Source organism: Otolemur garnettii, unplaced genomic scaffold (genome assembly GCF_000181295.1).
Source record: "Otolemur garnettii isolate 467f Iridium unplaced genomic scaffold, OtoGar3 scaffold00101, whole genome shotgun sequence".
Taxonomy (NCBI): domain Eukaryota; kingdom Metazoa; phylum Chordata; class Mammalia; order Primates; family Galagidae; genus Otolemur; species Otolemur garnettii.
The window spans coordinates 6,560,989-6,578,200 of NW_003852496.1; the positions used below are offsets into that span (position 1 = coordinate 6,560,989).

The following is a 17,212-nucleotide window of genomic DNA, read 5'->3' on the forward strand; positions in this document are numbered from 1 at the left end:
CCCGGGCTGGGGATTCGAACCCGCCACCTTAGGTGTATGTGGCTGGTGCCTTAGCCGCTTGAGCCACAGGCGCTGAGCCAGGATCGGTATTATTAATGGGAGAAAAAAGAAAGGCAGAGCCAGTCACGGCCATTAAAATTTCCTGTATTTCCCAGAATGTGAGATTCTAATCAGGAGAAAAACGTGAATAGATAATGACGGTTTCACAGAACCTCGAGAAAATGTGGTTTTTGTCTCTCGGGTGTTTTATAGGTGTATTATAATTTACATTCGTGAAATATTGGCTTTCCTTTCTGCTACGGGGATGTGACGGTATGGACACCGGACTAGACTAGCAGCACGTGCAGGAGCAGTGACACGAGCGTGACGCCATCGCCTCTTCACTGGACCCCGGGCTGCTCCCTTCAGTTCTCAGAAGAGCTTCTGCTCAACCCCTTGGCTTCTTGGCACAGAACATATACATAAAATTCTTTCACCTCCATGTAAGCATTTATCTGGAACTGTGCCCTGATAAATCGCCCTGTGACTCTTCCCCTCTACTTCCCCTGTCCCCTCATACGAAGCCCCAGGTTCCTGTTTTTGAAACTCGGTGATAGTTGAGCATAGGGCACAAAATCCTGCTAATTTTCTCTCCCAATTTAACAACAATGTGACTTTAACCCCTTGGCAATCGACGTTGGTCAGGATTTCCTGGCAGTAAACGCTCAAGGACAGAGAGAGGAATCAGCACCCCACCGTCATGCCAAACTCCTCCAGTTTGTTTTCAATCTCTTCAGCGTTCTGAAAAGCGGTGAGCTGGCAGAGAGTTCTGGGTCCCCACACGCCGAGGAACACCAGGTGGGGTTTTTGGGTTTTCCCTGCTCCTATCAGATTATACTGTTTTTACTGCATTTCTGGAGCCTGCAAAGATTCCTTCACCTCCACCTGGTTCTGTCCAACTGTCGAGGGACCCCCAGGCACAGTCTGCCTTTCTTTGCAACCAATTCACTACATTTTAGATCACAAGCAAGTCCACTTGCCTGCCACACATTTCACCAGGAACTTCCTTGTCCTCAACCCTAATGGGAAGATAACGAGTGGCCTGTCTGCGTTACACAGAGGGGACCTCTTGAAGCCTCAGTCGAATGTGGCCTGTAGAATTTTTCTCGAATCATCAACTAGACGTTACACTTCTGGAATCATATTCCACGTACAGTGGACTGCACACCCACAGACACGTTCTGTATTTTTTACAGAGCAAAGGGAGCCCTCACATCTTCAATGAGCTTAAGTATCACTCGGGGATCTGCCATTATAGGACGAGCCGTATCGTCTTCAGATTTTGTCTTAATGATTTTATACACTAGCCTGGGGATAATAATGTACTTATCTTATCTTATCCATCAGATGGCCAGACAAGCATCCCTCCTTAACAGGAAAGAAAGCTTAATTACAACTAGGACGTCACTGAGGTGCAACCACGTTTTGTGGGACCTGACATGCACACAACTGCAAGCCCTTCTCTAAGAAAATATGAATTATGAGAGTAAAATTGCTCAGGCCTTTCCCAGAGCACTGGAAGGGGCTCTGTGCAAGGAAGGGGTCCTGAAGCCTAAGCTTCTTTAGCCTTAAGGCAAATCTGTGGCTGGCCGTTCTAATGCCTGGACTTTTCCTATATTGGACAGACCAGCAAAAGGTCTGGAGAAGGGAATGAAGACCAGAACAGCGAAAGCTGCACTTGAATACAATGTTTTTCCAGGGAAGCAAATTGATTTCTGTAAGGGGGAATGCATTAAAGAAAAACTTAATTTACTTATTTCTAGAGAGAGGGTCTTGCTCTGCTGCCTGGGCTGAAATGCATTACCACGATCATAGCCCCTACAGCCTCCAATTCCTGTGTTTCAGTGATCCTCCCACTTCAGCCTCCCAAACTGCCAGGATTACAGACATGAGCCACTATGCCTGGTTCAATTTTTTTTTTTTTTTCAGTTTTTGGCCTGGGTTGGGTTTGAACCTGCCACCTCCGGCATATGGGACCGGCGCCCTACCCTTTTGAGCCTTAGGCGCCACCCCTCAATTTTTTTTAAGAGATATGTCAAATATACTTTAGTATGATATAGTTTGATTTTCAAAAATGGCTTCACATGGCAAAGCCAGGTGGGATCATTTATGTAGATGAGTAAATGTAAGTAGGTCATTATGAAAGTTTAAGTAAATGTAGTTAGGTCATTATGAAAGTTTTAAGACAGACTGTGTTATGGTTCATTATTTTGCTTCCAAGAAACACAGCAGCCAGTGTCCTTTGTGATTTATCCGTGCCAGTTTCACAGGGGCTGGTGTCCCTGGGAGGGCTTCATTGGTTTCTGTCTGCTTAGATTTTATTTTTCTTGATTTTTGGGTATCTTAAAACTTTCATGATGACTCATGTAGATCTATGACATGCTTCCGATGATGGAGGAAACAGGCTTCATGATGAGAAGTTTACTTTTTTGAAAGGAGAAGTAGATTGGTAGAATTCCTTAGTAATCCAATAACATCAGAATTTTAGTAACGAGTTAAGAGAGGTATTAAATGTGAAGGCCCCAAGTTTGGGCTCCTTTCGAATAATAAAATAGCGAGTGAAAGCAGATAAACAAGAGAAGCCAACTCAGGAAGCAAAGGGTCTTCTGGCGGCTCCTCTAACTTGGCAGACTGAGTTAGTGTGGCGGACCACTCTAACCCTAAACAATCACTTGGCAACACCATCAGGGTAACAACTGGCTTGGAAAAGTGTGGGCCTTATCTCCCGGGGCTTGCCTGATACTCTCATTTTTTAAGGAAGGACACTGAATTCTTAGGGCCTGTCTTCTTTATTCTGCTTCTCTCTTCCTTGTTCTCATCAACTTTGACACACACGCGCCTCCTCAATCAGCTGAATGTTAACCCCACGTTCATCGGTTGGGTTTTCTCAACCTCTTTTTGGTTTCCGCTCCTGTTGTTCTTATTTGCCTCCTGTTGAGAACCATGGGATCTATAGAACATAAGTGGTCTTCAGAAATAATCTGTGCCATCATTCTCTGGCTAATGAATACACTGACCCATGAGACTTTCCAAAGTCAAAGAGCCATTTATAGCAAACTCTGAGCTAGAACCAGAGCTCCTGATCCCCCCGTGAGTTCTTTTCCCTTTTTATTGCTTTCTACCCTTCCCTACTTCTTTTTCCTAGTAAAGTCACTATTCTGGAATGAACTGGGGCTTTTAAACTAAAGCTCTTCTATGCTGGAATCTTAAGGCAGTGTCTTCAAGCTATTGTTTCCTAGGGGTGCCGGTTAAGGGCTGTGTGTAATACAAGTGAAGTTTGAAAGCCTGTCAAGGGCAATTCTGCTTTCCTGAGTGTTTAGAGATTTAAGACAAACAAATGAAAACTAAATACAAAGAATTATTCACACTTTAATGAACTAGCACATAATCACAGCTCTTAAAAAAAAAAAATCATCTATTTGCCAGCCAAAACGTTACTCAGTGGGTAAACAAGGGTATTGGCCAACTGAGTCCAATCACTGCAGAAAAAAAAAAAAATCCCAGTGTTTTTCTTCTTAACTATATAAAATATTATTTTTTAACTTATTCTCTGAAAGAACACTACTGGTTCAGATCTGTTATATCTTTAGCTATTCCTGACAACCACTGACAATAAAATAATTCATTTTACTAATACTACTACATGGATTAATGATTCCAGGGGCCTAATTTTTCTAGCAGCCACAGAAATAAATCAGTGCTAGTATCTTGCTCTTTTTTTTTCCTACTGGAGTCCCTAAAGCATCTTTTCTCTGACAGCTCACCCAATGTCTCTCTTCTTAGGGAGGAAATTCCAGCTCAATTAGGTTTTTCCAGAGATAAAAGGAAAAAAAAAACATACTTTGCTTAGCTCTAAGTGTAGAATTTAAAAGGGCAGATATCTCTCTAATGGTGTGAGTCACCAGATTTGACAGCCATTGTAAATTTTAGAATGCACAAACTTAAATGGGTACAGCAAGGTTTTCACAGAAGTCTGCATTTCCATATTGGTTTTATTATTCATTAGTTTCCTATTTCACGTACTATTTAGCACGATCGTTTTTTCTGATGGCATTAGGTCGCTCCTGTCATTATAAATACAGTGACTCCACACACACCTATCACAAAGCAATGTGATGCTCTGGAACCCAAAGTCCAGTGTAGCACAAATAAAAAGTTTTATTCCCTACTTGCAGACAGAGTGCAGCCAGAGCTTCACCGTCTCTCAGATACGGGACGAAAAGTTGGCAGGCTCGCCAAGGGTTTTTCTATTTATTGTTTTATGACAAACCATGGCACTGAAAATGGCTTTTGAAAACCACTCTCTGTTTATTTTCATCAACAACATGGGGTCACGTGACAGTGATACACCCAGTGGGATCATCACACTAGGGCGATGGTCACACACCAGGAACTTCCAAAGTCCGCTCAGTAATCAAACTGCCTTCATGCGACACAGCACCCTAGTTCTAGCACAAGCACAGTGGCCAGAGCTCAGCAGAATCTCTTACAAGAAGGGTCCTTGGCTGGAACAAGGCACGAAAAGGGATTCGATTGTGGGAGAGTCAGTTCCATCCCGAGCATGGCGAAAAGGCCTACTGAGCCTACGATTTCTTCTCTGCTGATCCATACCCAGTGATTTCATATCCTATCTTTCCCCAGTCCCAAGCCTAAAATTCCCAAGCATCATTCTTAGTTAGGCCAGACAACGAAAAGTGGGGCATCATAGACCAACATACCACGTTCAAGGTGATGGGAGGGGACCTGAAGCAGTTAATTATCTATTGTGAAAGTTACGTATGGCTCCAAGAAATAAGATACAGGAGAAGGATGTTTACTTGGAGAGTGGGGGAGAGACCCTGGGTGGCGCAGGGAGGCAAACGCTGAGAGGGTGCAAGGCCGGCGTTCCGTAATACACCACAGTTCAATCGAGCAGTAAGATAAATCCAAAATGGCCTCTGCGGTCAAGTCACTTTTTTTCTCCAAAGGTTCTGGGTAACTGGTCATCCCAGGCTTGGCCTGACCAACACTGGTGACATCAGTCTCAAGCGGAGTGGACAATGAGACCCAAATTGCTCTACTGCACAACCACGGCCACTTTTGGAATCCCCCATCCCCCCATTCTTCTCAAGAGCCCACACTTCTGCACAACTTTTCCTATCAACGCGAATCTTAACTTTCCTGAGCCCTGGCCAAGAGATAACAACACCCCCGAGACAGATGCTATCAAATGAATAATGCAGCCGTGTCGATAAAGAACTAATCTCTTGTCTCATTGGAAATCACATTTTGGGCTTTTTCTCTCTCTCTCTTATATTCATCTCTAAACTATTTCTTTCCACTAGTGCTTAATTTGATTTTGCAAGATAAGGAGAAAAGAGAGTGCCAAACAATTCTAGTTCAGTTTTGTGTCATGAGGAAACGGATTATTTTAATTTGGCCCAGTCTCTTTTTTTTCCAGACCCCAACTAGAAGCAATTCTTCCTGTATCCAGATCATTAATGATGTCCAACTTTGTGAGCAAATATTGGGCTAGTTAGAGGCCCTCTGTTGAAAGTCCAGAATTTCAAAAGACATAGGCAACAGCTTTTATCCAGCAAATGCAGTCTGTAGCTCTCAGAAGCAAAGCACAGTCCTAGTAATCACAGGGGAAAAAATGACAAAAACTCGGCCAGTAAACTTGCGAAGCCAGGAATCAAGGATTTTGCCGCCATTTCCCCTAAAACAGCTTAATACCTATTTATTCCATAAAGCCCCTCCAATTATCTTATTTTTTAACTCAAAGACTGAGAGCCAAGGACTCAAGTGGAGTGAGGTTTTTTTTTTGTTTTTTTTTTTTTGAAACAGAGCCTCAAGCTGTCTCCCTGGGTACAGAACCTCCAACTCCTGGGCTCAAGCGAGTCTCCTACCTCAGCCTCCCAAGTAGCTGGGACCACAGGCGCCCGCCACAACACCTGGCTATTTTTTGGTGGCAGCCATCATTGTTGTTTGGTGGGCCTGGGCTGGATTTGAACCCACCACCTTAGGTGTATGTGGCTGGCACCTTAGCTACTTGAGCCACAGGCGCCGAGCCTGGAGTGAGGTTTTAATGAAGTGATTTACAGTGGTTTGGGCTGTGTGTCCCTCAGTAACACTGATAAGAGTGCGTTGGCCACAAGTGATGTCAGGTGAAATCCTTGCCTACCAGGGGCTTTTTCTCTTTTGGGCTTTCTATCTTCCAGGTACTATTAAATTGATAGGTTTTTCACCAAGGACTGTAGGTCTGGATTGGGAGATAAGAGAAGGTGAGAAAGCAGCTTCTAGAAGCTAAATGGCCAAGGCTGTGAAGTAAACAGTATGCTGTAGGGAGCTGTCCCTTTCAGCAATCTGGGTCTCCCTGGCTCCAGTCCTGGTTTCTAGACATGACCTCAGCAAGCTATGTGGTCCTCCTTGAAGTGTTATTTCTCTTTGGCCACGTCGCTCTAGTTTTCCTTTTATTTTCTACCTGGACATAAACAGTTTATTTTCTGTAGTCCCATCAGCCACGTAGAGGTCTTCATTTACTTTTGATTTGCTATGGTCCAATTTTTTCACTGCACGAATACAGCGACACAGCTTCCCTCTCCCTACGTTCTGCCGTCCCAGCTACTTGGAAGATGGCAGTCCTAGTCAAGGACTCTGACTCTGTAATTCAAGGAGAACAAAACAGCACAGGAAGAATTTCCCAGCTGGGATGATGTTGGGATAGCAGAACGAGGTAAAACATTCCTGTTTTAAAAATTGATAAAGAGAAATCATACTCGGTTTTCCTGAGTAAAGCTTTCCTCATGTGTATGTCTCCCTCATTGCCAGCCAATGGAAAAGACTAACTTCCAAAAGTATTGCAGTGGTAAGGGAGTGTCAGACAAAGAACGCTCTGAACTAGAAGCCAGAGAGCCTCATTACAGTCCCAGTCTTCAGCACGCTTGCTGTGAAATTGTGGGGCAAAATGTTTACCCTCCCTGGACTTCAGTTTCCTCATCTTCAAAATGAGGTTGGTAAAATGGCCACGTGGCTTGAACCTACTAAATGTGCAAGATTTTTTTTTTTAATTGCAAGGAAATGGATCCAGGTATATTTTTGTTAAGGTATCAAAGACTCCTTTTACAAATCCAAAAATTCATTGTCCTTATTGGCATGTGGCTCTATCCCATAGTTTTCTTTTTCTATTAGCTGAGTCTACTAAAAAAGGTTAGCTAAAAAGAAAAAAAGAATATCTTAAGATAGTTATCAAAATACATTGAAGGGCAAGGTGATGTTCCCAACAGTAGATCTGAAGGTGGGGGGGAAAGTCGCGCGTATCCATCAAGAGATTGCATAGCCCTCCTGGAGGTGTGCACTGGGTGCTCACTGCCCTAGGAAAATTCTGCAGATATTATCATCAATGCTAGACTGGCTTTAAAAATTGAAGTATAGAGTCATGGTCCAAGTCACACTCCAAGCTGATGGCAGAATTGGGCCTGGAATCCAGGCAGAGTTTCTCTTTGTTTTAATATAATTCCATGCTTCTTTCTCAGCTTCTAATCAGGGAAGAGCTCTACATCTTGGAAAACCTGACTTAGTCACAATTATAACCCATTCTGAATTTCCTGAACAGTGCTACTGAACGAGTCTTAAGATGTTAGAGAATCATAGGGGTAGCCCAAGCAGCTCATGAGCCCTGCAGAAGATAAAATTTACATATATAATAAAAGACTGGAGCTTCCAGTTCCCTAGGAATAATTAATACAGTGCTCCAAGGAAAGAAAAGCAATTTAAAATCTGGAATGCATTTTTATGCCCTACCTTGAATGTCTTAAGAGGTAACTCTGGGAGTTCTCCTGAAAGGTAAAATAGTGCGACTGAATATCTTTTCCAAACCTAGGTCAAGCCCTTCCCAGAGAAAAGCAGGGCTGCTTGGACAAATGTTGTTGTAGCCAGTTATTTTGATGCCGAGAAAAAGGGACTGATCCCAAAAGGTAGTGGTAGCATGAGGTGGGGAGGGGGGTTCAGTTCATTCATTAAAGGTAAAATATATATTCTCCCACTATTCTCAAAGATTTTAGTAGAACTTGGAGGACTTCTTTCCCTTTTCAAAACGTTTACTTGTCCTGTCTGAAAACACTTCATGCATTTAGGCTCGGCCTGCACTATGCTGGCAGCCAACAACTAAACGGTATTCTGCATGTGCCTGTGTAGCATAGTAAATCATTTACTCCATGAAAAACCAAAAACAAGAAAACCCCAGCCACCCCCAATGAAGACAGCAGAAGAGAACTAACTGATTTGTCTGTTGTCTTTCCTGTCAAGATGGCCCTCGCCTTTGCTTTGGTCAGCGGGAAGGACTTTATGTATGAGTCATACAAATGTTTTGCCAGGGCCCGGAGGTCAGCGGACTCTGGGTTCAGCTGGTCGATATCACTGGAGATCTCCGCCAGCAGCTTCTCCTTCTCCGCCTGTGGCATCCGCCCAAACCTGATGGCTACAGAGGAAGAGGAATGACAGGATGAATCATTGAATTACTACCGCTCCTAATGTACACTGCGCTCCCCACGGCCCTAGTTCCCACATAGTAAAAGCCCTTCCTCCCTCCACTAATCTTAAAGTCTGGTTCCCATCTACCAACTTGCTCATGTTTTTATTTCATAACAGTAGCAATACTATCAGTAAAAATGAAGGTGTTCATTTCTTTCATTTAATAAAAGTCAATACATAATCCTGCTGAGAAGGTATGTTCACTTCAATATGTAATAATTGAGAACTAACTCCTATTCATTCCTCAAAACCCAATCCAAATGTCATCTTTGCGAGGCTTTTCCTCATTTTCTCAAGCAGACTTAATTATCCCTTCCCCTGTACTCTATCAACTTATAGTGTATGCTTTAATAATAGCAATTTTCTTTTCTTTTCTTTTTTTTTTTTTTTGAGACAGAGCCTCAAGGTGTCCCCCTGGGTAGAGTGCCGTGGCATCACAGCTCACAGCAATCTCCAACTCCTGGGCTCAAGCGAGTCTCCTGCCTCCGCCTGTCAAGTTGCTGGGACCACAGGCGCTCGCCACAACGCCTGGCTATTTTTTTTCAGTTGCAGGCATCATTGTTTGGTGGGACCGGGCTGGATTCGAACCTGCCAGCTTAGGTGTATGTGGCTGGCGCCTTAGCCACTTGAGCCACAGGCACTGAGCCGCAATTTTCAAATTATACTAATAATAATTTACTTATTTACATGCCTATTTATCCTACTACAGAACAGTCAGTGTCCAGAACAGACAGTGTCTTATTTATTTTGTATCCCCAGCACTTGACATAAGATCAGGCATTAGAAGGATCACTATGTTTTGTGAATTAAATTAAGGAACTGTACAGAATAAAAAGTTGGACAGACAAAGCTTTGTTCTCAGGGAGTTTGAATGATCTTTGTTCCTCTTATAAAGAAAGATGGACGGTGCTTTGTTTCATCTTATTAGGCCAGAAAGCACTATCACACGTAGTGGAGAGGAGCCATAATTATCCTGAGACTCTTCAGAACTGCCACTTACAGATGTTTCACAAAAAGACAACATCCTTAACATCTGCCTTCTTGTGGGTGAAGACGTGTAAAAGAAGCAGAAAAGGAAAGAAAGCTGAAGAGCACACTTCAGAGAGGTTGGGAGGCCTAGGCTGGGGGAAGAAAGATCAAGGACTCAGATACACTTGTCCTTCCTACCAATACTCTCTGCAAAACTATTATCTGTGAACAACGTGACTTTGGGGCACGCTGTGGACTCTGCATTTTCCAATTATATGGGCATTGGGTGATCATATTTGCTATCACCCCAAGCAGGGTTCTGTCCCTGTGCTCACCAGGTAGGATCATGGCGGTGTGTTTTTTGACGGCTCCTTTTCTAGGCTATGTGGTTTTTGAGTGCAGAGATTGAGTCACGTTCATCTGTGCCTCTAGCACTTGGTGGCATCAGTCAATGGTTATTGAATATCAGGGGGAACAGAAGGCTGGTCCTTTGCTGTACGTTATTATGCTAAAAGCAGCATTTGTAACATAAACGTTGGACATGAAAGCGCATGAAAACATCTCCACCCGAGGACTTATAATTTACTTTGGATTTACCAGAAAAGAAACTGATCTGTACCCTTGAGTCTCAAATTCATAAACTCATTTCAGTTGACCTTACAGAAACTTTATCATCAATGAACACAACTATTGTGTTGCAGGGGCCTCCTTAGATACTTAGGAGTTAGAAAGGAAGAGAAAATAACCTCTTGGTTAGGATTCCTTTAAATTAAATTAGCCTATATTTAGACGCTTCGAGTAAATACATCCTCTGCACATGACCCCTTCAAATAGAAATCTTTAAACAGTTGCAAGTTGGGGGTCAAAAATCTGTCTCCCTACTTACTGTTCCCCAGCCTCTTTGTTTTTGTCTCACAGGGACGGGGAATGGTTGTTCACATTCTTAACTACCGGTGAGTTCTCCCACGTCCCCACCAGTTTGTTTGCGCTCCTCACATTATGACCCTTCTCTTCTCAGCACTGACCATGGTAATGACCTGCATCCTCCCTCCTCTGCTGCGCCATCTCCATGAAGGCAAGAATCTTGTTTATTGTTGTCATTAATACTTAGTAACAATGCTAAATTCTTGGATTAGGTATTTTAAAATAAAATGGAAAAAAAAAAACAACCCAGATAGCAAATTCCTTCAAAATATTCTGTGAAGCTGTTCCTGACCCCTTTGCTCAGATAAAATGAATCGTTTGCTTCCTTATACAATTGGCCCTCAGGTATTCTTAGGTTGTGAGGGTTCATCAGCAACACCAAAAACCCCGTAAAAGTAACAAGAATTAAAAAATACAGTATCGTAGCTATGTATAGCATCACATACTATCTAATTAGATATTATAAGTAATCTAGAGACAATTTAAAGTATACGGGAGGATGTGTATGGGTCCTATGGAAATACCATGCCATTTTCTATCAGGGACTGGGCATCCAGGGATTTTGGTATCTGTAGAGGTTGGAAGAGAAATCTTAGGACCAATCCCCCAGGGTACTGAGAGACAACTGTATTATGTTTACTTCCTGATTATTAGCAGTTTTCTTTCCTTCCTTCCTTCCTTCCTTCCTTTCCTTTCTTTCCTTTCTTTCCTTCTTTCTTTCTTTGAGACAGAGTCTTATTTTGTTGCCCTCAGTCGTGTGCCGTGGTGGTGGTGGTAGGGGGGTTACTCTGGCTCAGGCTGGTGTAGAAGCTGTGAGCTCAGGCAATCCATGCCCTTGGCCTCCCAGAGTGCTAGGATGACAGGCGTGAGCCACCACGCCCAGCCCAATCAGTAGTTTTCATTGGAGAAGTGAGGCTATATGAGATGCAGAGCAAGTAAGAATCACTTGGTGGCCGATGCTTGTAATCCCAGGACTCCGGGAGGCTGAGGCAGGTGGATTGCCTGAGCTGAGGATTTGGAGACCAGCCTGAGCAAGATTGAAACCCTGTCTCTACTAAAAATAGAAAAACTAGTTGGGCATCATGGAGGGCACCTGTAGTCCCAGCTACTTGGGAAGCTGAGGTGAGAGGATAGCTTGAGTTTGAGGTTGCCGTGAGCTATGACCCCATGGCACAGAGTGGGACTCTGTCTCAAAAAAAAAAAATCACTTGGTAACTTTCTAAAATTAAGTGTCTTCATGGGACACTTTAGTAAGACACCCCTACACCAAATTAAGAGTCTATCAAGCATCTGGAGTTGGAGACAGTTTAGAAAGAGCTTCTTGAAGGATGGGCTCCTGCTGTATGCATGTTTTGGTTCACGTTTTCAAACTATAACAACACTACTATGTCGGCTTATTTTGGTTATTCTACTTGAATGTCAATTATATGAGATGAGTGACAGGTTTTCCCACCCTTGTTGCTGGGTGTAACAAAATACACAGAGTGGGTAACAGAAATGTTTGATGAACTGAACTTTAAAACAGCAAGCTTAAAACAGAAGTGGCTTGAGCCTGTGGCTCAAGTGGCTAAGGCGCCAGCCACATACACCTAAGGTGGGTTCGAATTCAGCTTGGGCCTGCCAAACAACAACGACGGCTGCAACCAAAAAATAGCCAGGCGTTGTGGTGGGTACCTGTGGTCCCAGTTACTTGGGAGGCGGAGGCAGGAGACTCGCTTGAGCCCAGGAGTCGGAGGCTGCTATGAGCTGTGATGCCACAGCACTAGACCCAGGGGGACAGCTTGAGGCTGTGTCTCAAAAAAACGAACAAACAAACAAACAAAAAAACCCAGAAACTGAGACATCATGAACAGTGGGAAGTTTGTGGAAGTGATCAGGAGAAAAGTTCCAAGTAACAATTATGGAATAGTAAAAGAGAAGAAATTTGGTGTGAAACCTGGGGAAAATCAGAGTTATCACATAACAAAACAGAGGTGGTTAGAATCATGAACTACTTGTTGCTCTTGGACTTTAGTTATTATATAACACCGTCTTTTCACTCAGTAAATAATTAGTGAGTGACTATTGTGCCAGGTATTGGCGCAATAAATGCTGGATACATTTTTACAAGTAAGAAAGCATAAACACACAAAAAAGCTTACACGCCTAAGAAAGTAATTTTTTCCTAATGAGTAATCAGAAAAGCTAATTTGAATAAATAAACTGCCAAAGATAGCCACTTATTACATATGCTAGTCCTGCTTTTCCATGACCTAACAAAAATAGCCAAAAATAACTTTAAAAATCATTTTAGAATTAAGCAATATTAAAGTGAAATTCTTAGCTAGGCATGGTGGCTCACGCCTGTAATTCTAGCAGTTTGGGAGGCTGAAGTAGGTGAATTGCTTGAGCTCAGGAGTTTGAGACCAGCCTAAGCAAGAGTGAGACCCTGTCTCTACTAAAAAAAGAAGAAAAACTTAGCCATCTGTTGTGGTGGGTACTTGTAGTTCCAGTTACTAGGGAGGATAAGGCAAGAGAACCACTTGAGCCCAAGACTTTGAGGTTGCTGTGAGCTGTGACGCCACGGCACTCTACCTAGGGCAAAATAGTGAGATTCTGTCTCAGAGAAAAAAAAAGTGAAATTCTTCTTCTAGAATCTAAATAAAATATGAATTTGTATAAGTTGAAGTTCTAATGAATAAATTATCTGTCTTGTTAAATGACCATGCTACAAATTAGGTCCAATTAGCTATTAGTGTATTGGGTGATTTTAGCATTTTTATACATAAGAAGTTCAAAAGTGGGATGAAAAAATACAGCCCATTTGGTAGGACTAAATTTGCATAAAGAAACAGAAATGTGAAGTTGTAGAAGAAATAAACATTTTTATCTGCATGCATTTTTGGGAGGAGGGGGAAATGAGGTCTTGATACATTGCCCAAGCTAGACTTGAACTCCTAGGCTCCAGCCTATCCTCTCCCCTCAGCCTCCTGGGCAGCTGGAACTACAGGTGTGTGCCACTGTGCTTGATTCTCCACTCATCTTTTCGAGGGGAAAAGCCCATTTTATTTTGTTACTTTTGAGTCTCATATAATCATACCCGTCAGTATCATATAAGGTAATGAAAGAAGGCACAGGAAGAGTTTAGCATACTGCCCAGACACGGTCATGCTCAAGAAACAAGCTTTCAGTGCTTGAGGATGAAGTGGTCCGGGGGTGACTATGATTATCTATCAGTTATAGATCAGGATAGCAGCCTAGGCATACTGACCTCTCCTACAGATAAAGAACACGTCCTGAAAACCTAATCTATCTGTCTTTAAATTGTTCAGGAAATGGTGTTTTTTAGTTAATAATCCTTGAAACTTGGTGTAGAGAATCTGAGAACTAAGATGAGGGACGCTGGACTATTGTTTCCTCTAAGACTGAAGCTTAGAAACACAGATGAACCTTCTAGCTTAGAGATCAGACATCTAAAGGCTGAGTGTGCCCACACAGAAGTCTCTTTTTCTATATCTTTTGCCACTGCTGATTAATCTAGAAAGCTAGGAGGAAAATGCTCCATGTAGAACCGTCAGTCACTGAACGAGAACTTTTGGCCTCTCTGAAAGGCCATGGAATTAACATTACACTTGTCACCCGATGGTCCACTTTCTAGTTTCAGCTCTGTGGCAAACTCTCTAGGTGGCTTTTAGAAAATTATTTAATTGCTCTGCATCTCAACTGCTTTCTCTACCGAACGAGGAAGTTAGCAAACAAGATCTCTAAAGCTGCCTTCTTTTTAGCTCTAAATTGGCTCCAAAATCCTACAAATGTCCACACGGTACCTGAGCACACGCTCTGCTCTTTTTTCAAAGCAATATTTGTCTAGTCTTTGAGGCCCTAAAATATAAAAAAAAAGGCACATTCTGTCTGTTCTAGAGGTCTAGCACCTGCCACATGGAGCAACTTCCAGAACACTGGTGATTCAGTTCCATATTTGGGATAATTAATCACCTACAGACAACTCATGTATCTAGGTTAAAAGAAAATTGTCAGTACCAGAATCATGGAGACTCAATTTCTGGCAAAAGTAAATTAGTAGACCTTTACCCAACCTGCTTTTACCGAGGGAAATGTACCTTACTACCAGCGTATCACAGACTCAACATTCAATGTTTAATACTGATATTACTGAACACCTGGGATAATAAGATACCTGATTTTTGGATGTGGGTATAGCACTAAGAAATAATTAATAATTAAGTGACATTATTTAAAAACACCTACCTAACTATAGAAGCATTAAAGATAAATGCTACTTAATCAAAAAAATTCAACTAGATTTTCAAAATACAGTAGCACCTCTATGAAGACCACCTCCCTACACTGACCACCTCCTTCAGGGGACCTAATTTTCACAGACTGGACAGGCACAACACGTACATGTCAGTACAGTAGGCCTCGTTCCTTATGTTGGCCACCTGGTCCTTATGTTGCCCAGTTTAATAGTCCCTTGGGTGGTCAACTTGTAGAGGTTCTACTGTAATAAATCAGTAAAAATTAAAAGAATGAAATAAGAGGAGTCTTATTAAAAACAGTTTTGTCTTTCAACATTTAAAGGACGAATTTGCAATCATATCAGCTTTTTGAAGTGCCTCAAGGCCATGTCTCAAGGTGAATTTTTCCGTTTTTTTTTTTTGAGACAGAGCCTCAAGCTGTCCCCCTGGGTTAGAGTACTGTGGCATCATAGCTCACAGCAACCTCCAACTCCTGGGCTGAAGCGAGTCTCCTGCCTCAGCCTCCCAAGTAGCTGGGACTACAGGCGCCCGCCACAACGCCTGGCTATTTTTTGGTTGCAGCCGTCACTGTTGTTTGGCGGGTCCGGGCTGAATTAGAACCTGTCAGCTTAGGTGTATGTGGCTGGCGCCTTAGCCACTTGAGCCACAGGCACCGAGCCCATTTTTCCATCTTTACATGCTTTTTGGCACGTAAACAAGACTTATACAACAACGTTGCTTTTCATATAGCTGTTAACAATAAGTGATGCTTTTCCACACCTCTCTTTCCTAAGGGGGAAAAAATGTTGTGCATTCTGACATCTTGCAGGACTTGGCAATCTAATACTATCGTTTTCTAGTTCCTGTAAGGGAAAATAAGGAGCAACCTTAGCATGAATATTAAATTATCTTTACGTAGGGGTGTCATTTCCCAATCATTTCTAGAGAACATTCAGACATTTGCCTAGGTTTCTTTCCAAAGTAGAGATGAACAAAACGTCACCTTCTAACTCCACGGCCCTGAAGTCTCACTTCACATCGTTTAATTCATTCACTGAACCCTTGCTCCGTGCGAGACACTGGGCCGGGAGTGGGGCGCAAGGATGAAAAGGACACGTCTGTGGGGAGACCCTCCTCCGCATCCCGCCCGTGCACCTCTCCGACTGGCCCCGGGTTTCCACCTGAGCAGAGGTGCAGTTTCCCGGCCTGGTACTGCCTCCTCTTCACACCATCGTCCCTCCACCTAGGGACTTCTTGAAAGAGTTGTCCTCACACACTGCTGGTGTCTGGTCACTTTCTATTTACTTCTTGACCCAATGCAATCTAGCTTTTGCCTCATTTGTATTTACCAACACTGCTCTTGAAAGGCCCCAGAGCTTTTCTCCGGCCAGGTCTAAGGGCCTCTGCTAAGTTCTCAATTGACTTGAGTTCTGCATTCTCCTAGGCGCCATCTCCACCTTCTATTTAAACATTTTTCATCTTGCTTTCTGCTTTTCTGGGTCTCCTGTCTTTCTGCCTGCTACTTTCCAGATCTCTTCAATAATGCCTCTTCCCAGGCCGGGCACGGTGGTGGCTCACGCTTGTAATCCCAGCACTCTGAAAGGCCGAAGCAGATGGACTGCTTGAGCTCAGGAATTCAAGACCAGCCTGAGCAAGAGTGGGATCCCACCTCTACTAAAAATAGAAACACTAGCTGGGTAGTGGCAAGCACCTATAATATCAGCTACTATGGAGGCTGAGGCAAGAGGATCATTTGAACCCAAGAGTCTGAGGTTGCTGTGAGCTATGACGCCATAGCACTCTACTGAGGGCAATAAAGTGAGACTCTTGGCCTACATCCTGTTGTTCCTAGTTTGATTTTCTCTCTAATTCACGCCAGGTGCTAATGAGTCCTGCCTTCTCTTTCTTGGGATTTGGATCCTGGTTTTCACTTCTTCCTATATTCCTTTGTACGTGGGTTCCAGATATCTCAAAAGCACCTCAAACACGACATAAAACTAGATTTTAAATTTTCTCTTCCAAATTGGCTAATTCATTCTATCATCCAAACTAGATACCCTGAACAATCCCTGACAACCTCTCTTCCCTTAGACATTTTATTTATTGATCACTGCTCTGCTATTTCTCTCAATTTCCTTCCTGTCCACCCTTCTCGATGTCTTAGTTCCTAACGTGCCATCAGTCTTCTGATGGATTGCCCCCATTTTAGTCTTCCCCCCTCTGATTTTTCCTTTTCGCTGGTGTTAGTAGTCTGCATATTGATGATATAGATGTGATCACTCCCTTGCTTTTTAAGGCTCAGACTGTGATGCAGCTGTCACAGGAAGGGATAAAACACACAGAAAAGAAAGAGCAGTGAGTCAGAAAAGCCTGATGGGGGGAGAAGGCATTTGACGGGGGCCTTGCGTGTCAAAGACACTCAGCAGAGGCCCAATGTATTCAAGCAGAAGTGCCCAACCACCTTAAAAATGCTAAGTGCCACAAAATTGGTGAAACTATTTTTCTGCATTTTTATGAGACCACTGAGACCA

The 17,212-nt window shown here is 43.0% G+C and overlaps 1 protein-coding gene across 3 annotated transcripts in view; it reads right to left on the reverse strand.

Moving 5' to 3' along the window:
- The window catches only part of PPARG (peroxisome proliferator activated receptor gamma), a 140,022-nt gene that overhangs the window by 21,343 nt on the left and 101,467 nt on the right, over positions 1–17,212 (reverse strand). For all 3 annotated transcript variants that reach the window (XM_023516962.1, XM_023516961.1, XM_003796243.3), the window contains one exon: positions 8,298–8,497. In XM_023516962.1, coding sequence (XP_023372730.1) covers positions 8,298–8,497 — 200 coding nt within the window. The remainder of the gene's footprint in view (positions 1–8,297; positions 8,498–17,212) is intronic.